The 20,865-nt window shown below is 38.2% G+C and overlaps 3 protein-coding genes across 3 annotated transcripts; all 3 read right to left on the bottom strand.

Annotated features, from left to right (window-relative positions):
* Window positions 1–6,548: 6,548 nt before the first annotated feature.
* LOC138899774 (uncharacterized) lies at window positions 6,549–8,336 on the bottom strand. Its single transcript, XM_070186465.1, has 3 exons — window positions 8,028–8,336; window positions 6,883–6,957; window positions 6,549–6,560 (listed from the first exon to the last, which is right to left on the bottom strand). The coding sequence occupies exons 1-3, from the start codon at window positions 8,334–8,336 to the stop codon at window positions 6,549–6,551; spliced, it is 396 nt and encodes a 131-aa protein (XP_070042566.1).
* A 22-nt stretch (window positions 8,337–8,358) lies between these two features.
* Window positions 8,359–8,778, bottom strand: LOC138899775 (uncharacterized). Its single transcript, XM_070186466.1, has one exon. It carries the CDS (start codon window positions 8,776–8,778, stop codon window positions 8,359–8,361), a length of 420 nt encoding a protein of 139 aa, XP_070042567.1.
* A 396-nt stretch (window positions 8,779–9,174) lies between these two features.
* LOC138899776 (uncharacterized) lies at window positions 9,175–9,834 on the bottom strand. Its single transcript, XM_070186467.1, has one exon. It carries the CDS (start codon window positions 9,832–9,834, stop codon window positions 9,175–9,177), a length of 660 nt encoding a protein of 219 aa, XP_070042568.1.
* Between the last annotated feature and the right edge of the window lie 11,031 nt (window positions 9,835–20,865).

Consider the following 20,865-nt stretch of genomic DNA (forward strand, 5'->3'; position numbering starts at 1 on the left):
AAGTACAATTATAACTTAAACATGAAATCAAATAAATAAGTAATGAAGCATTCAATTGCTAAAATTTTTCAAATTACACTAAGAAAACATGGATCTCATGTTATTATATGGCTTTACTAAGAAGATTCGAGTGTTATCTTTTTGTAAAAAATTCAGTCCGTAATCGACTTAATCTACTAATTATGAAACTTCTAGAACCCACGAACTCGAAACCATGAACGAAATCCCGTACTCCGTCTTCCGATTCAATAACTTAGCCAAACTTTTTCTTTTTATTCTTCAAAGAACAGTTTTTTTTTGTTGCCGGATATCTTTTTTCTCCAGATTGATTTCCTCACCTCTCTTTCTTTCTTACTTGCACAATTCTTTCTCTTTTCATTTTTCTTTTCTCCTTCTTTCTTTTAATGATACAAGCCCATCTATTATATATTGTCTTGTATCAATTCAAACGAGACCTATAGATAGAGGGAATCATGGAGTGTGTGCCAAGTGAATGTGAGGGGTTGAGGGTGAGAGACGTGAGTGTGTGGGAAGTGTAAGGAAGTTAGTTAGATGAGATAGGAAGAAATCTCCTTTTTTTGTGTGAAATGAAGAAAAAGAGAAATTAAAAATAAATAGCTAAAAATATTAGCCAACTAATTTTAGACTTATATATTATAGATATAAGAAAATTAATTATTTACACTATAGTTTATATTTCAGATGTGTGTGAATTTTGATTTCTGTTAATTAAAATTTTAATTAGTAAACTATATATATATATATATTTATATTATTTATTAGAAATATAATTTATACTCTAAAACTGTGATTATATTTTGTAGTTTTCTTTTTAGTAAAACCTATTAACAGTAAGATAAAAGTTTAAAATGTTAAAATTAGACCTAAAAGAAATATTTACACTAAAATAGTATAGAATTTGGGTGCGGTCAAAAATTAGGTGTTCACATACATAATTAGGTTAAACATGTCATGAGGAGAGACATATACAGATAAAGGAAAGCATTGTATTAAAATAAGTTAACTTATACATAAGTCTAGTTTAGTATCTAATGTGAAGTAGTCATGCTTCAGCCTTTAAAAGTTATCACTTGATTAATACAAAATAACTAAGTTCTACTTTTTATGGAAGATAACTTAATGATAGATGTATGTAAGCTTCACAACAAACCAACAGTATTCAAAGGGATTAAAGACAGGGAAGTACTATACCAAGTAAGTTTTGTATTAAACATGTATCTGAAGATTTTAACTAATCATGAGACAACCAAGTTCAGTTATACATCAATTACCAGTTGACTCTAACCATACTTGATCATGACTTGTTCTATGAAGAGGAAGATAGCTTAATATTAACGATATATATATATATATATATATAAAAAATAAAGGTTCATGAAAAGAAGAAAGTTCAGTTAAAGTAGGATTAGGTCAACATATGCAACTAGTAATTGGATGAGATCATGAGAATATCATAGTGATAACTAGAAGTTACTTTCAAAGTTAACAAACACAAGTATAGAGAAGAAAAGCACCTAAGCACTTAGATTTGTATGCTTATGGTAGATGATATGAACTTAGGTACCTTTAGATTCATCTCAGTTATGATTATCAAACATTAAGCTCAACCACAAGACTAGCAGAATACAGAGAAGCAACAAATAAAGGTAAAGGTCACTGCAAAATCATCAATGGAAGGCTAAGAAGTTTATGTGAACATGAACAAACATTCAAGACACATTATAACTTAAACATGTAGACTGTTGGAACTCAGAAACGAAAATCATGAAGAATCACTTAATAACTTGATCAATCATCAATCAAAGACTCAAAAGGCATGACAAATAATCAAGAGAAGACAATATACTATCAGAAAAAAGTATTCCCATGCTAATTACAAACACCATAAACTACTGTAATTCTCAGAAGATAACTAACACATTTATGGCATTCAAAAGAGATGAGCAAAAGAAAGAGATGAGGGATACTGACCTTTTTAGGGAAGCAGACCAAATGAGAACTCTCTTAATTGCTTAAGACCCCAAAAACTTCAAGTTTGAAGTAGCGATAGTACTCAGAAAATGAAAAAAAGAAAAGAAACAGTAAGGAACCCTAGGTTTCTGAACTTAAAATTGCACTTAAGTGATTGTGTAGATGATTTCAGTGTTAGGTTGTTGTTTTTGTGAGAACATTAAAGAGCTCTATTTATAGTGCCATTTAAGGCTCTTAGGGTTTCAGATTCAAATCAGTAGTGGAGAGTGACGCATGGCAGGTGATGATAGCAAATCGAGTGAAAACATCTCAAAGACATAAGGGAATTCATGATGGTTTTTACCTGAGAGGAGAACAGTCGACCACTGAAGGCAAAGAACCATCAGACAAATCCTATAACCTAGAGGTCATTGCGTTTGACCTCTAGGTACAAAATATTCATGATGAAACTCTGAGTCGCACACATGTATGCTCCATTTTGGTAGAGTGAGTGGAAAAACCAGATGAAATGAAAGTTCATCAATTAGGTCTAAGGTTTCGAATTGGGGGTTTTGAATTCTAGCAAAGAGAATGGAAACTGGACTCTCTAACTTCATCTCCTACGGACAAAGGAGATAAATCTGCAAGTTGATTTGAAAGAACAAAGGAATGGTGTTTCGACCTCATGAGCCATGTCTAATATCTCAGATTTGGACAGAAAAAGGTAAAACTAGCGGGATTCGGGGGGATGGAGAGACAAATAGTATGAATCTCTGGTTGATTTGAAGCCTTGCACGAATTTGTGCAAGGTTTCTTTGCTGGCCATATCTGTGAGGTTGAGAGAAGTGAGAGAGAAAAAGGAAAGAAGCGCGGCAGGGTTAGAGGGGAAATGATTTACGGTTAGGGGATTGGAGGTTGGTCTCTGAGGATTAAAGGTGAGAGACAGAACGGGAGCCGTTGGATCTATTGATCAAAGGCTCCGATTATTTGGTGATTGGAATTTTAGAAATGTTTTAAGTGGAAAAATCAGGGGCCGCTAGATAAAAAATTTGGATGGTTGAGATTAGATCTTTGGGGGATGGGTATTTAGATTAAAAGGAAAGTCAGGGAATAAATGTGAGCCGTCGATTAAATGGATCAACAGCTCAGATGCGTTTGTGCATCTTATGTGAGTGATGAGGTAGGGTGACGTGGCGTGTTGTGATTGGTGCAAATAAGATGGGTTGGATCGCCACAGTGGAGAGATGGGGCTATTTGGGTTGGGTGTATTTTTGGACTTGGCTTGTCAATTGGGCCAAGAGTAATTTATAAAATGGCCATTTTGCCTTTGATTTGAGAATTGCAATTATGGCCTTTTGATATTCTAATCCTTTTAAATTTAATTTAAATAAATTTTTTAGCAATTTTCAATAAATGTGGTAAAGTTATAATTATTATATATACTACTAATAAATTTAATTAATTAGCTATAAAAATACATTTTCTCCTAAATTGTAACACTAATTTAGAATTTTACATAATAATCTAATTAACTAGAAATTAAAGAGTAATTTATCAAATTAATTATAGAACCTATGTAATGTATATATAAGAAATGTTTCAATAATCTTGTAAATAGTAAATATATCTGAAATACATAATGTTAATACTACATGATTAATTTCAAAACTATCAGTTAATTAATTTGTAAAAATAGGTATTTGTTACTAGAAAATACTTTAAAAATATTTATTATAAATTATTAACTATATATATATTAATTTAAAAAGGGAGGGTCAAAATTGGCCATCAACAACTGCCCTTCTTTAGCCGGAGACGATGAACTAAAGCCAATTTTGTCCCGACGTAGGCATGTATTGCAGGAAATAGGGATGGTGAACTGAAGGATTGAGTTAAGGAGGAATCTGGAAAGATTTTGGGAATATTTGGGAAGCTTTTGGAGATATTGGGGCCGAATTATGGCTTTGAATTGCTTACATACCTCGGGTTTAATGAGGATCAGGCCTTATGTAGTTTTTGAGTAGAGATTTTGGGGAAGCGAAACTCGCATGAATTTTTCCAGTATCGTATTATGACGATACATCGAGACGGAAGATTTGGCCACTCATGATAGCTTGAATTTTTTGGCTTGATTTGAACGATTTCAAATTTTGATTTTCACTGATCGTCTTGAGCTTGGATCCTAGGCCCGCTAATGGGTTGGTTGTCCCCATAACATTGTGGTTCAGTAGGCTGCTAAGAAAAGTTCCACACTACAGTGTATGTCCCTACAAAACAAATAAAATACATGCATACCAATATATTGTAATACAGAATATATTAAGATGCGATGTAAATGATGCAGGAATGATGATGCCTGGCCACCGAAGAGCCGTTATTTGGGATCGGGATAATGGGATACTTGATATTGACTTGATTTGTTAGCCGGACTGTGTACTGTTCCGCAGTTGTCAGAGTATTTGAAAATTGTCTATGCTCGTTGGGAGAGCTTGATTTGTAAGGTGCGTCTCCGCTTGTTGGGAGAGCTTTGCACTAAGGAATGTCTCCGCTTGTCGGGAGAGCTTGATTTGTAAAGTGCGTCTCTGCTTGTTGGGAGAGTTTTGCACTAAAATGCAAAGTAATCTCCTGTTACACCCCATATTTTCGTACATAAAAGTACGCCATAAGTAAATTGATGAAAGCAAGGAAATGAGATATTGCATCCCGCATTTTCTTACGTTAAAGTTTCGTCGTAAGTTAATCGACGTAAGTTCGAGAATGAGATTATTTTGAGAGTATAAGCATTATGCTATTTCAAATAAGTGATGAGTAAATTCGTGAAGGTGAGAGGGTAAGCAAATCGAAGAAAATAAATTTCGTCGAAGTTTGATATTTTGGGATAAAATACGACCCGAGCTAAAATACCCGGTATTTATGGACTAGTACCATACAAGGTACCACATGGCCATGATAGTAAGGCGTATAGAGTGTATTAAAAGTAAGTAGTATTTTAAGTAATTTGAGATGATTCTTAATTATGTGGGTAATTGGTTAATTGTTGGATTAGTGGAGAATTTCTCAGTTAATTAGGAAATTGGTAATTTATTTAAGACATTTTGGATTGTCATTTGGATAAAGTCTTGAATCCAACGTGACAGACAATAAAAAGCCCCAAAGAATGACTCTTCAATTAGGTTCTATGTGGCATATTTAAGAGAATTGGTGGCACACAAACCTCAAAGTCAGGGATTATTATGCATAAGTTAAGAGGAAATATTCATAAGCTTGCTAAAGCTCACGGGTGAAGTTCAAAATTTCAAGAATCTCTTTATTCACTATAAGACTTCTAATTCACAAAGGAACGTGAATTAGAATTAAGCAAAGTAATGGATTTTGGGCAAACGTTTCATACGGATATTCCCCTACTTCGATCCGTCGTTATGTATTATCGCAGTCAACGTGTGTTAGAGGGATTGTCAAGAGAATCGACTCAGGTATGTTAAGACTAATCCTTTCCTTCATTTTGGCATGATCTCATAATTACATGTGTTTGATAACGAGGCATAAAGAGAAGTTCATACTCCCGAATTTATATACATTATCCTAGTCTCATAAATTACAGTATTCTCCTTATCGGTACTTCGTATTTAATTGAATATTGTCTTCTTCCAGTCAAGAGAGCAAAGAGCCTATATATACAGTATTACAGTATTTTAATTACGATCGACCTATAATCGATGGGCAGGCCCCTATTAAGTAACCTCTGATCAGATGATAAGTTATATACCGAGCCTACTGTGGTCGAGCGCCGATGAGCGAGCCTAGCATGGCCGAGATACAGAGCCTAGTATGGTCGAGCGCCTATGAGCGAACCTACTACGGCAGAGCAGTTATGTATACCGAGCCTTATAAGGCCGGGAAACTATTTTACTTACTATATTAAGAGAGTTGAGTTGGTATCGGCAGATGAGCATATCTTCAGATTATCTTTGACTCCCAGTTACTTTTAGTTATTATATTATCAGTTCAGTTTCAGCTTTCAGTATATTGCCTTACATACTCGGTACATTATTTCATACCGATGTCCATTTTCTGGGGGGGCTGTATTTCATGCGTGTAGGTTCAGACAGACAGACGAGTAGACCTCCTCATTAGGTGTTGCCCGAGTTCAGCTTGATCGGTAAGCTCCACGCCCTTCGGGGTTTTCGGGTCTAGAGCTTTATGTACATCTTGTGTATATATGATATAAGTCGGTCGGGGCCCTGTTCCGATCACAGTATATCCATCAGTAGAGGCTTGTAGACATATCCTATCAGTTAGTGCAGTATTTTGGGCTTGTAGGCCTTTTATGTATATTTTGTTGGTTTGCCAGTTGTAGTAGTTATGACGGCCTTGTCGGCCTAGCATTATAATGATGTTTAGTCATCATTCGCAATTGTCTTGAAATGTAGCCCATGTCCAATGTATGACATTATATGTTCAGAATCCCTTCGCCGCAAGTTGGTACGCAAGGATGGGTGAGGCATCGGGTGCCGGTCTCGCCCCCCCAAGTTCGGGGAGTGACATCTCCGCTCGGGAGTGATTGACTAAAACCGTAATCATGCCTGAAGCTGCATACGCAAAGCGTTAAAGCATTCAAAGTAATTGACAATGTAATGAAAGCATTCCCAAGAGATACTCTTGACTACGATGCTAAGTTGTGGCCATCGATTTGCAGAACATTGGCGACGAGGTTTGCGATCGTCTAATCTGGTGTCCGTTGCGATGGAGCGATGATGCGAATTGCTTTGTTGGCAAAGTTTGCAGTTTTCTATATACAAGACTCTGATTGGCGTAGCCGTCGTTCGATTTATTCAGGGCGCTCTGATTGATTGAGCTGACAGTTTGCTATATACATGACTTCAATTGGCGAAGCCGACGTTCGATTTGTACAGGGTGCTCTGATTGATTGAGCTGACGGTTTGCTATATATAGGCTGTACATATTAGCCGTTGGATTCCGAGGTACCTACAAAGGATTCAAGAGTTAACTTTAGCTGTACTAAAACATGTTAAGTAAAGGAGGAAGAGAGATAATCTTAGGCAGGTGGCGGATCCATCATTTGCCCCAATGTGGTCCTTATGCTTCCTTACTCCCTGTCAACCCTGCACTCAAAGACAACTTCTTAGTGGGGGGAAGTTGGTTTATGTCGACTGCAGTGTTGGTTTGCCCCGGCCTGGGACATGATTACGCCGCGAAGTTCGGTAGATGTAACATATATATATATATATATATATATATATATATATATATATATATATATATATATCTGTTATAGAAAACATTTTGAAAATAGTTTGTGTTTAAGGCAAAGGCTATTGTTACGGATTATGACATGTTATGAAAGGTTCTCCGCACGCGAGCCTATCCTCTTGAAGACTTTGTCCTGTTGATGCCGATCTTCCGTGATGCTTCTAACAATGCGGTTGCTTGTTGTCGCGACTGTGTCCTTATTTCAACTAATGCATTACAAGGCTTTACTAAGGTTATGACTGAACCCTTTCAGGTTGCCTACATATCTATAACGGAATCAAGTCTGAATGTAGTTCGTGGATTATGATGAAATGTGATGAAAGTGACCGAGCCTGACTCAGGAAGCCTACGTATCCAAATGGAATCAGGTCAAGACGTAGTTCGATTACAATAGATGCAAAATGGTGAGATTAAGAATGAAAATGGCCGAGCCGAGTCTAACTCGGACAACCTACGTATCCAAGTGGAAGCAGGCCAGAACGTAGTTCAATTACAAAAGACGACTGAATTCGATGAGAATTGCCTACGTACTCCTTTATGAGGAAATCAAGTCGGTGTATTTCTTAATCAACATACAAAAGTGATATTTGATTTTTCTATTACAAGAAAAAGGAGGAAGAGAAATCTAACCCTACGTGGGCTGCCTATATATCCCTCCGTGGGAAGTCAAGTTGAACGTAGTTCTGTTACATCAAAACCTAAATCTATTTGTCTTCAAACATAGTATCTATTGATTGCATCTGAGTTGATAGGCTTCGCGTTGACTCGGTGAACCACGTAAGGACCTTGCTAGTTGGTGAAAACTTTCCTTTGGCTTCTTCTTGATGGGAAAAGATTTTCTTCAAAACCAACTGCCCTGGTGTGAATTGGCGAGGCTTCACTCTCTTGTTAAATGAACTGGCCATCCTGTTATGGTATAGCTGACCATGACATACTGCATCCATTCTTTTCTCATCAATGAGCATGAGTTGTTCCTGTATGACCTGTATCCACTTCGCGTCGTCTGATTTTGCCTCTTGAATGACTCTTAAAGATGGTATTTTAACCTCTGACGATATCACAGCTTCAGTGTTGTATACCAACATGTACGGCATTGCCCCAGTGGATGTTCTCATGCTAGTCCGATAACCCAATAAAGCAAAAGGTAGTTTCTCGTGCCATTGTCTGTGATTGTCCACTATCTTTCGCAGAATCCTCTTGATATTCTTGTTGGCTGCCTCGACTGCCCCATTTATTTGCGGTCTGTAGGCTGTGTAATTGAGGTGGACGATTGTGAATTTCTCTCATGAGGTCGCTGTTGATGTTAGCGGCATTGTCAGTGATGATAGACTTCGTTATCCCAAATTTGTGGACGATGTTGTTCCGGACAAAATCTACCATTACCTTCTTTGTGACGCCCTTGTAAGTAGATGCCTCGACCCATTTGGTGAAATAGTCGATAGCTACAAAAATGAAGTGATGACCGTTTGATGCTGCGGGCTCTATGGGTCCAATCATGTCCATTCCCCAGGCGGCGAATGACAAAGGTGAACTCATTACATTTAACTCATTTGGTGGAACCCGGATGAAATCTATGTGAATTTGGCACTGGTGACACCTCTACACGTAGCAGATACTGTCGCTTTCCATAGTCATCCAAAAGTATCCAGCTCTCAAGATCTTCTTGGCTAATATGAACCTATTCATATGGGGTCCGCACGTTCCTGCATGTATTTCTTCTAATAATCTGGTTGTCTCAGCGGCGTCTATACATCTCAACAAACCTAAGTCTAGAGTCCTCCTGTACAAGACTTCCCCGTTAAGGAAAAAGTGGTTTGCTAGCTTACTTAGTGCTCACTTTTGACCATTAGTAACATCTTCCGGGTATTCTTTGGTTGCGAGGAATCTCTTGATATTATGATACCATGGTTTACCATCTGGTTCTTCATCTAGCTAGAAGCAATAGGCATGTTGATCCCTGATCTCTACCTCGATAGGATCGATGTAGTTCTTGTCTGGATGCTGAATCATAGATGATAGGGTTGCAAGGGCGTGGGCGAACTCGTTCTGAATCCTAGGGACGTGCTTGAACTCAATCTTTGTGAACTTCTTGCACAGCTCCTTCACGCAGTGCGGGTATGGAAGTATCTTGACATTCTTGGTGGACCATTCTCCTTGGACTTGATGTATTAACAAATCGGAATCTCCTATGACCAAAAGTTCTTTAATATTCATGAAGAATGCCATTCTGATCCTGAGGATGCTCGCTTTGTATTCAATCATATTATTGGTGCAGAGGAATCTTATCTTTGCCGGTGCTGGATAATGGTGTCCAGATTCCGAAATCAGGGTTGCCCCAATTCTGACTCTTTTGAAATTTGTTGCTCCATCGAAAAACATTCTCCACCCAAGGTATGATTCTGCAATATCCTCTCTGGTAAATAGTACTTCTTCATCGGGCAAATATGTGGTAAGTGGCTCGTAGTCACCATCCATCGGATTCTCTGCGAGGTGGTCGGCTAAAGCGTATCCTTTGATAGCCTTCTGCGTTATGTACACAATATCAAATTCGTTGAGGAGAATCTGCCATTTTGCTAGCTTTCCGGTACGCATTGGCTTCTAGAAAATGTACTTGAGTGGGTCGAGCCAAGATATCTGATGCATAGTGTATGCCGATATGTAATGCCTTATATTCTGAGCAATCCAAGTTAGAGCACAATAAGTGCGTTCTATTAGGGTATACTTGGCCTCGCATAGCGTGGACTTCTTGATTAAGTAGTAGATGGCCTACTCCTTTTTCCCAGTTTCGTCATGCTGCCCTAACACACATCCGAAGTCATTATCTAAGACTGAGAAATAGAGCAACAATAGCTTCCCTGGTTCGGGGGGAACCAACACTGGCGGGTTTGAGAGATACTCCTTGATTTTGTCGAAGGCTTTCCGGAACTCTTCTGTCCATTTTGTGGTGGCATCTTTCTTCAATAGTTTGAAAATGGGTTCGTATATAACCGTGGACTGGGCTATGAAGCGACTGATATAATTTAATCTACCCATGAAACTCATGACATCTTTCTTGCTATTCGTTGGCGGTAATTCCTAAATGGCCTTGATTTTTGATGGGTCCAATTCTATTCCCTTCCTTCTTACAATGAAGCCCAACCGTTTTCCAGCGGGGAGGTGCACTTTGCTGGGTTCAACTTCAAATTGTACCTTCGCAGGCATTCAGAAAATTTCCTCAAGTTGTCCAAGTGCTCCGAACTCTTTCGGGACTTTATGATGATGTCATACACTTCGATCTCCTTATGAATCATGTCGTGAAAGAGGGTCGTCATGGACCTCATGTAGGTGGCCCCGATGTTTTTGAGACCAAACTGCATGACTCTATAACACTAGACTCCCTAAGGTATGGTGAAGGCCATTTTCTCTGCATCTTCCTCGTGCATCAAGATTTGGTGGTACCTAGCAAAGCGATCCACAAATGACTGCAGTTCGTTCTTTGCATAATTGTCGATGAGGATATGGATATTTGGCAGAGGGAAATCGTCCTTTGGACTACCTTTTTGAGATCTCGGTAGTCCACACATATTTTGAGATTTCCGTCTTTCATGGGTACTGGGACGATATTTGCCAACCAACTGGGATAGTGGGTGACCCTCAGTACATTTGCATCTATCTGTTTGGTCACTTCTTCCTTTATCCTTAGTCTTAAATCGGGTTTGAATTTTTTGGGTTTCTTCTTGACCGGCGGTCTAGTAGGATTGGTGGATAGTTGATGCGAGACAATGTCAGTGCTTAATCCCGGCATGTCATCATAGGACCATGTGAACACATCAATGTACTGTCGGAGGAGCTCAATCAGTTTTTCCTTCTGCTTGGCTTCTAGGTGAATGCTGATTCTGGTTTCTTGTACATCTTCTTCACTTCATAGATTGACCATTTTTGTTTCTTCGAGGTTGGGCTTTTTCTGACTCTCCAACTGCTCAATATCCTGCGGGAGATTGTCGGGCATCATGCTCTCATCATATTCCTCGTAATCTTGGTCATTGTGCTCAGCAGTTTTGTTACATGTCATAATCGCGGAACGTGGGTTTTTAGCGGTTTGATTATTGAAAAGAAAAGGCTAAGTATAAATAAAGCGGTAAATGAAGTTGAAATATTTGAGAAAATAATTGTTCTTATTTCATCAAAAGAGGAACATCTTAAGCATTCACGAGAGGCAAATGTCAAAAAGTACATACATGGTACATGCCTCAATTGATCGTGCACTTTTCAAAAGAAAACTTTTAAAGTTACATACTACCAAGACTCCCGGCGAACCAAAGAGGGACTAGCGGTCCAATTCCGCAGCTCTTCCCTTGGTTCGGTATTCCTGATAGTCGGTGTCTTGATGTCAGTTACTTTACAGCATTCTTCGATCATATTCATGAACAACTTTCCCATCACATCGATGATATCATCTTATGGTACTGAACTCTATCCCGGACTTGCAACATGCTCTGGCACAAAAACCTTTTTCCCGGAGCTAACGGTGCGAGCTTTCCCTTCCGGAGGCTGATTTCCTATTCCAGCCCTTCCTTTCTGCCCATTATGTTCAATTGGCTCTGTGATTCCGTTTGACTTTGCTCCCAACCCTGTTCCTGGCCTGTATCTATATTTCATCATCTCCCTCATATCTATCTTGGATTTATACGGTAACTGCATTCCTAAATTCTTTTCAGTCTTCTCCATCTTGGTAGTCTGCATGATTTCCACTACGTGGAAGGAACCTCTGTCTAGCCCTTCAATAAATGGAACAACATACTCCAAATAGGTGGAGTGACCCCACTCACTGTGAACCACGATCTCCTGACATACCCACTCAAATTTCATGCATTGTTGCAAAGTGGTCGGCACTGCCCCTGCTATGTGTATCCAGGGCTTGCCTAGCAGCAAGTTGTAGGAAGAGGAGATGTCCATTAATTGAAACAACACTAGAAAATTGACCGGACCGATCTGCAAGGCTAAATAAATTTCTCCAATGACATCCTTTTGCGAACCATCAAATGCTCTCACCCTTACGTGGCTTTCCTTATGTTCCCTCAAATGAATTCCTAGATCCCGTAGGGTGGAGAGCGGACAAATGTTGACTTCTGACCCTCCATGGACCAGCACCTGATGCACCATTTTGAATTTGTTCTCTCCCCGGGTTTCCTCGATTGACATCTTCAGGAGCGTAGCATCTACCAGACCTAGTCATTCCATGTGTTGCAGTAGAGTCTGTCATTTTGACCTTTCCTTTTTGCTGGTATGTCCATAGGACGGTTTTGTACCTCCGACTTTCTTCGTCTCATGTAACAGTGGTAGGTTGCCGCAGATAAGTTTGAACCATCACTTTAGGCATTAGTTGCACTGTAATAATCAAAGCCTTTTGAGGAGGGATCCTGGCAGCTTCTGCATTTCCTATAGTGATAATTGTTCCCTTTAGGTCATATTCTTCATCCAATGCGATCATGTTAGCTCCCTGATTTTGATGATTTGGTAGAGGATTGCGATTCATATTGGGCGGTGCCGAAGTGCACTGAATGGATCCACTTTTGATTAAGGATTCAATTTCACTTTTCAACTAAAAACAATCTTCAGTATCATGCCCTGGTACATTAGAACGGTACACGCATCTTTTAGTGGCATCAAAATACTTGGAGGGATGTTCAGGAACCCTTCCTTAGACTTGGTGTATCAACTTTGCTCTTCTAAATCTCTCAAACAATTAGGCCAGAGGCTCAGCAATCAAGGTATAAGTTCTAGGACCACTTTCTTCAAAGTTGGTACGAGGGCGTGGTGCATAAGTATATTGTTGTTGTGGGTTTTGGTTATTGGTGGCTGGAGGAGGGTTGTATTTTAGTTGAGGGTGGTAATATGGCTGGGTGTTATAGACTGGAGGGTAAGTGGGTGGTGTTGAATGGTTATTTGGGGAATAAGAGGTTCTTCCGTGATGTGGGTAGGGTTGATAGTAAGGGTCGACTGCCGAGACATCCTCTTTCTTCTTCTTTCCACTACCGATTGACCCTGACTGGATGGCCTTGCTGGCCACTTGTAGTGCTGCCATGGATTTTACTTTACCTTATTTTATGTCTTCTTATAAGAAATCTCCCATTTTGAATAGCTCGGGGAATTTTTGTCCCATCATTCCCATCATCTTTTCAAAGTATATTCCCTCCTAGGCTATGATGAAATACATGGTTAGTTCACTGTCGTCCAGTGGAGGTTGCTCGTTGGCGGCCTCTGAGCTCCACCGATCTGCGTATTCTTGGAATGACTTGGATGGTTTTTTCTAAAGGTTCACCAGTGTGAACCGATCAGGAGTTATCTTTGTATTGAATCGAAAATGATTCATGAAGTCCTCCGCCATATCTTGCCAAATTCTCCTATTCCACGGATCCTGTCAAGTATACCAGGTGAGTGCTTCTCCCATCAAACTTCTATAAATAACTTCCCGTTCCTCCCCACTCTGACTAACTTGTCAAAATATATCCTCAAATGTGCGTGAGGGTCCCTCGTCCCATCAAAGATATCCAACTTTGGGGGTTTGTATCCTAATGGCATATCCATATATGGATGAATACACAGATCCTCATAGTCAAAACCTTCACTTCCCTAGGCAACATGGAGGCTCTTCATTTGCCTTCTCAACATTTGCAACTGCTCAAATACTGGCTCTTCTTCCTTACGCATGGCTTCTCTCTCCATCTTAAAATATGGGTCGATCTCATAAGGAATCCTGACTGTGACAGGTGCTATAAAGGTAGGTTCAAAAATAGCATATACAGGGGGAACATACCACTCATGGGTGGAGGCATGTGCGACAGGTATATGCTGGTTAGTGGTTAGTGATGTGTGAGTGTATTATGGTACATAGGGAGTGTGAATAGGGGGATTAGGTAGGTTAGCGGGGGTCACTGGAGGTATGACTTAAGTGGTGGGAGTTGAAGCTGGGGTGTTGTTGTTTTGGCATGATGTGGAAGGAAAGTGGTCAGGGAGTGAATCCAAAAAAGGGAATCGAGGTGGTTGAGGAAGTATCGTCATGGCCAAATGCGCCAGTTCTCTGATATGCTGTACCTCCTCCCTTAAAGACTCCATTTCCTGGGTCATCCTGGCCACGTCTTCATCATTCCTAGTGTTGTCTTTTTCCCCCGATCACCCTGGGCTGTCGGCTATGACCAGAGCATATTCAGTTGTGTCTTCCGCCAGTTTTGGTCGACACAAACCAACTTTCTTTTCTTTTTGGGGATAATAATAAAATAAGAAGAAAGAAAAGAAAAAAGGAACAAGAGTCAGTTTCTTCATTTATACAAACATGAAATCACACAGAGCAAATAATTTGTGCATTACGACTAGTGGATTTCCTAAAATTCATAGGGACCTCTCATTACCGGAGGTAGGCCTAATTCGCAGAGATTTGACAAACATTTAGAGTTGGCACATTTAGATCCGAATCAATTGGTTTTAATTGATAATTTGGACTGATACATGTGGGAACAAGGATTACATCACTGTTTCATATAACTGCATGGGCTTGGATAACTTATCCTTTTGGAAAATAAAAGAGAAAACTAGGGATAGGGTGTTCAGCATCTCAACTAACACCATCAGCACCAAAGTAGCTTGAATATTGCCACAGAAGGTCGCCAGAACCACTAGTAACAAGTTGATGTTTATACGACCCCTTCGCCGTGGGAAGACCAATAATCCCAATAGTTCCATTGAGAAAGTGATAGGCCTAAGACTCTCCCATATCGCTTGGTCACATTGACACTCTACTGAATACCATTCGTAGCTTTCACGGAGCCTAAATCTGTCGAACGGTTAGTCGAGGTTCACCCGTCAGTCCTTGATATTTCTGAGACTCCTACTGTTGGTAAGGCCTAATGCATCCAGGAACTGGTAACTGGGCATAGTAACTAGCTAATGGCTTTCTTCCATTGAACGACAGCTCCGTGAAACTTGTGACTTCTTCCACTGTTGGGACTAACTCACAGCCAGCAAATTTGAGCACCACCTTAGCCGGATCCCAAAATTCTATCAACAAGCGAGTGAGTACCCTGTCTTCTCGGATGTTCAGCAATGCGGTTAATTCCGCAGGTGCGTCCGAACCTCATCTCTGTGTTTCCGACGAATATTCTTCCACTATTATTTCAGTTTATGTGGTGCCCCCATTACCATATTGATTTTGTGGATGTTTCGCTTGATTTCCATTTTTTGAGGTCGGTAAAAGAAAGATGTTTGGGGTAAGTGTTTGCTTTGGATATTTAAGTATCTTGTCAAGTTTGTTTGTCTTTCCACAGAAACTATGTCGTTGGGTGCATGACCCGTTGACATTAGGGTGGCTTTCCTAATTGTGTGTCGGTGCCAAGGACCGGCTCACCTAGGGTTTATGCAGTATGACCTATTTTACTAGAGTAGAGTGTTTCGTACTTTTAAATTAGACTGAAGGCTGCGAGAAGTTATGTTAGTTTACTTGACAAAGCCATTCTTTGAAACTAGAGAATTTTGAAAAGAAGGTGCAGAGGGGTGTAAAAGACAACCCTCGCATGCCCTTGTGTGTGATAGTATACAGACAAGACTCTATAGGAAGAAATGTGATGACACTGTATATAAAGCAGTAACATACAAGGGTGTAGCAACAATAAGCATGATAATTAGAAAGAACAAATAAACCAGGTAAGCATGTAATTGCAATTTTAACTATAATTAAAGCAAGGTACAAACAAATCTAGATGCCCAATTAGTCTAAGTGTGCTAAGGTCAGAACCTATTTTATTATTATCCCCAGCAGAGTCACCATGTTGTTGCACCCTATTTTATACTAGTCAAGACATGATTCAACTTGTGGTTTCTCTGTTGTTGATGAAAGTACTAGGTTACCTATTTGATTACTAAGTTATATTTTTACTAGTCTGCTAACCGGTGAGATTATGGGTAAAGGTTCTTGTTCTTCTAAGGAGAAGGTATTAGGCACCCCTTAAAATCTACCCGAGGTAGCTCTATAGGACTTAGACTAATTTTAAGGGATCAATTATTTATACTATGTTTAATTACCATTAAAAGCACGACTTACTCTATATAACTACATGAGGGCATATAAAGTGATGTAAGACCTTAAGAGGGATTGTGAATTTATAAAAGAGTCTAGAGATATGTTAAAAGAGTTCTGAAAGTAGTCCATATTTTATAAGGCTTGCAAAAATGAGATTAAGTTATGGAAGAAGCTGATTTAAGGAATGAATGTTTATATAACTCTTAAATATGTTTGTAAGAAAGTGAATCTAAATGCACCTTGATTCTAAAATCTTAAGAGGGGCATTCTTTTAAAAATCCATTTTGGGAGATGGCGCTTCACTGTTTTATAAAAATTAGATTTACCTCTTGTTAGTAAAACCGACGATTCTTTTCTAATATTCCTTTCTAAAAATGGAGGCGATGTTTTGATTAAATTCTGGCTTCAAAAATCTTTAAGAAAAAGCAAGTGATCGAGATTAAGGTAATGATATGAATAAGTTATAATTAGTGTAGTAAAGATTAATTACTAACTAATTCCCTTTAATTCCTATATTATTTAAAGCTTGCCTATATTTCATGTGATATTAAATAATGAAGGTAAAGTACATGATCTAATATATGAGTGTTAAATAAATAATAACAAAATATGATAAAATGACAAGGGCAGTTGGTGAAAGTAATGAAATGAGTAAACTAGATTATGGAAGCAATAAATTATAACGAAGGAGATAAGGGAAAGAATACTGGACTTTGGTGATTGGGCCTCAAGAAGGAAGGCCCAACAATTGAAAGATACGGCTATAGCTAACTAGACCCTCCAAAAATACAACAATGTTGGTTTGGGCCAGAGTTCCTTAGGAACTCAGCAGGCCCAAGTGTGTACATTCCCAAAAAAGAAAGAAGGTCATTAGATGTATATTCCATATTTTTAGCATATCCAAACATGTACAAAATGTATATAGACAAACGACTGGAACACAAAATTATCAATATTCAAATACTATGGGAAATTATATTAATGTGGTAGCTATACACGGTAACTAATTTACATTGAAAATTTTTCGTTGTCATTAAACATTTAACCCCTAAAGAAATAAATGTGTCAATGAATTAAGGGCTAAGGAGGAAGTTCTACTCAAGGTCAATGCCCCCTTTGAATCCCCTGACACTTCAATGTTTCCAAGGGACTTAAGGCCCAGGGCAATGCTTGTGCCGGAGAGGGCAGCCTAACCTAGAGTTAAACTCTACTCCCAAATACCCCTAAACACTAACAACATGTTTTCCTTATAGGTTTAAATGCCAGTGAGGCCCTTTCAATGTAATCTAAACGCTATAGCATTACTTACCACAAAAATATACTTTTCCTCCTAACATAAGAAAACATAGTCTACATTTGATACCAGATAAAAGAATACATATCAAGTGAATTTTAAGGTCTCACTTTAGAATACACACAAGAGAGGAAGAGAAACATCACAGGCATACCGTTGATGGTCTGAATATTTAGAGAAAAGCACACTCAAACGAAAGGCAAGCTATACAAGGATCATATATGCAACAACACAAAGATATAGATACTCATGTCCCTGGCCAACCAACCATGAACTAATTAGTTTGATTATAGCACATGCATGGTTTGATGATACTACTTAGCACCTTAAGGGCCATCAATAAAGATTCACACATAACAGTCATGGCTAACCATCTTTACAGAAGATGTCTGAAACAAGATTGGACTTTCAATCATGACTACAAGTTTACAGATTTGAACATGGAACCCCTAAGGGCTCAAAAGAGTTATATCCCTAACAATATTAGCATTAACAAGTCATCATTTTCAGACAGTATCAATAAAGACCCTCGTAGGGTTTAAGGGTAAAAGACGAGGGTGATTCAGGACAGAGCATGAAATTAGGAATCAAACAGGAACATACAATATCCAGTTTGTTATATGAGCACTTCAAGTGAAGTTATGACTTCGTATAGACATGAGAGCTTTACACATTACATAATTAGGTTAAACATGTCATGAGAAGAGGGAGATACAGATAAAGGAAAGCATTGTATTAAAATAAGTTTAACTTAGGCATAAGTCTAGTTTAGTATCTAAATGTGAAGTAGTCATGCTTCAGCCTTTAAAAGTTATCACTTGATTAATACAGAATAACTAAGTCCTACTTTTTATGGAAGAAAACTTAATGATAGATGCATGTAAGCTTCACAACAAACCAACAATAGTTCAAAGAGATTAAAGACATGGAAGTACTGTACCAAGTAAGTTTTGAATTAAACACGTATCTAAAGATTTTAACTAATCACGAGACAAACAGTTTTAGTTATAAAGTAATTACCAGTTGACTCTAACCATAATTGATCATGACTTGTTCTATAAAGAGGAAGATAGCTTAATCTTAACAGAATATATATACAGTAAAGGTTCATGAAAAGAAGAAAGTTCAGTTAAGCAGGATTAGGTCAACATATGCAACCAATAATTGGAAGAGATCATGAGAATGTCATAGTGATAACTAGAAGCTACTTTCAAAGTTAACAAATACAAGTATAGAGAAGAAAAGCACCTAAGCACTTAAATTTGCATGCTTATGGTAGATGATATGAACTTAGGAACCTTTAGATTCATCTAAGTTATGATTATCAAACAATAAGCTCAACCACAAGACTAACATAATACAGAGAAGCAACATATAAAGGTAAAGGCCACTGCAGAATCATTAATGGAAGGCTAAGAAGTTTGTGTGAACATGAACAAACATTCAAGACACATTATATCTTAAACATGTAGAATGTTGGAACGCAAAAACAAAAATCATCAAGAATCACTTAATAACTTGATCAATCATCAATCAAAGACTCAAAAGGCATGACAAATAATCAAGAGCAGACGATATACTATCATAAAATAAGCAATCCCATACTAATTACAAACACCATAAACTACTTTAATTCTCAGAAGATAACTAACATATTTATGGCATTCAAAAGAGATGAGGGATATACTGACCTTTTTGAGGGCAACAGACCAAACGAAGACTCTCTTAGTTGCTTAAGATCCTAAAAACTTTAAGTTAGAAGCAACGACAGTACTACGAAAATGAAAATAAGAAAAGAAACAGTAAGGAACCCTAATCTTTTGAACTCAAAATTGCTCTTAAATGATTATGTAGATGATTTCAGTGTTAGGTTGTCATTTTTGTGAGAACATTAAAGGGCTCTATTTATAGTGCCATTTAAGTCTCTAAGGGTTTCAGATTCAAATCAGTAGTATAGAGTGACACATGGTAGGTGATGATAGCAAATAGATTGAAAAAATCTCAAACACATAAGGGAATTCATGATAGTTTTCACATGAGTAGAGAACAATAGACCACTGAAGGCAAAGAACTAACCGACAAATCCTAAAACCTAGAGGTCAGTGTGTTTGACCTTTGGGTACAAAATATTCATGATGAAACTTGGAGTCATGCACATGCATGCTCCGTTTTAGTAGAGTGAGTGGAAAAACCAGATGAAATGAAAGTTCATCAATTAGGTCCGGGGTTTCGAATTTGTGTTTTTAAATTTTAGTAACGAGAATGGAAACTAAGCTCATTGGCTTCATCTCCTATGGACAAAGGAGATAAATTTGCAAGTTGATTTGAAAGAACAAAGGAATAGTGTTTTGACCTCATGAGCCATGTTTAATCTCTCAAATTTGGAGAGCAAAAAGGTAAAACTAGCGGGATTAGGGGGGATGGAGAGACAGAAAGTATGAATCTCTGTATGATTTGAAGCCTTGCACGAATTTGTGCAAGGTTTCTTTGCTGGCCATGTTTGTGAAGTTGTGAGAAGTGAGAGAGAAAAGAGAAAGAAGGGCGGCGAGGTCAGAGGGAAAACGATTTAGGGTTAGGGTTTTTAGGGTTAGGGGAAAAGAGGGTTGGTGTTTGAGGGTTAAAGGTGAGAGACAGAATGGGAGACGTTGGATTTGTTGATCGACGACTTCGATTATTTGGTGACTGGATTTTTTAGAAAATATTTAAGTGGGAAAATCGGGGTCCGTTATATCAAAATAATTTGGATGGGTGAGATTAGATCTCTGGGGGGCGGGTATTTAGATTAAAGGGAAGTCAGGAATTAAATGTGAGTCGTCCATTAAATCTGGATGTATTTAGATCAACGGCTCAGATGCGTTTGTGCTTCCTATGTGAGTGATGAGGGGGTGATGTGGCATGTTATTATTGGTGTGAATAAGATGTCTTGAATCGCCACAGTGGACAGATGTAGCTGTTTGGGTTGGGTGTATTTTCAGACTGACTTGTCAATTGATCTTCTAACCCTTTTAAATTTAATTTAAATAAACTTAGCAATTTTCAATAAATGTGGTAAAATTATAATTATTATATATACTACTAATTACTTTAATTAATTAGCTATAAAATATATTTTCTTTCCTAAATTATAACACTAATTTAGAATTTCACATAATAATCTAATTTACTAGAAATTAAAAAGTAATTTAACAAATTAATAATAGAGCCTATGTAATGTATATATAAGAAATATTTTAATAATCATGGAAATAGTGAATATATCTGTAAGTACATAGTGTTA

Source organism: Nicotiana tomentosiformis, chromosome 10, assembly GCF_000390325.3.
Source record: "Nicotiana tomentosiformis chromosome 10, ASM39032v3, whole genome shotgun sequence".
Lineage (NCBI taxonomy): Eukaryota > Viridiplantae > Streptophyta > Magnoliopsida > Solanales > Solanaceae > Nicotiana > Nicotiana tomentosiformis.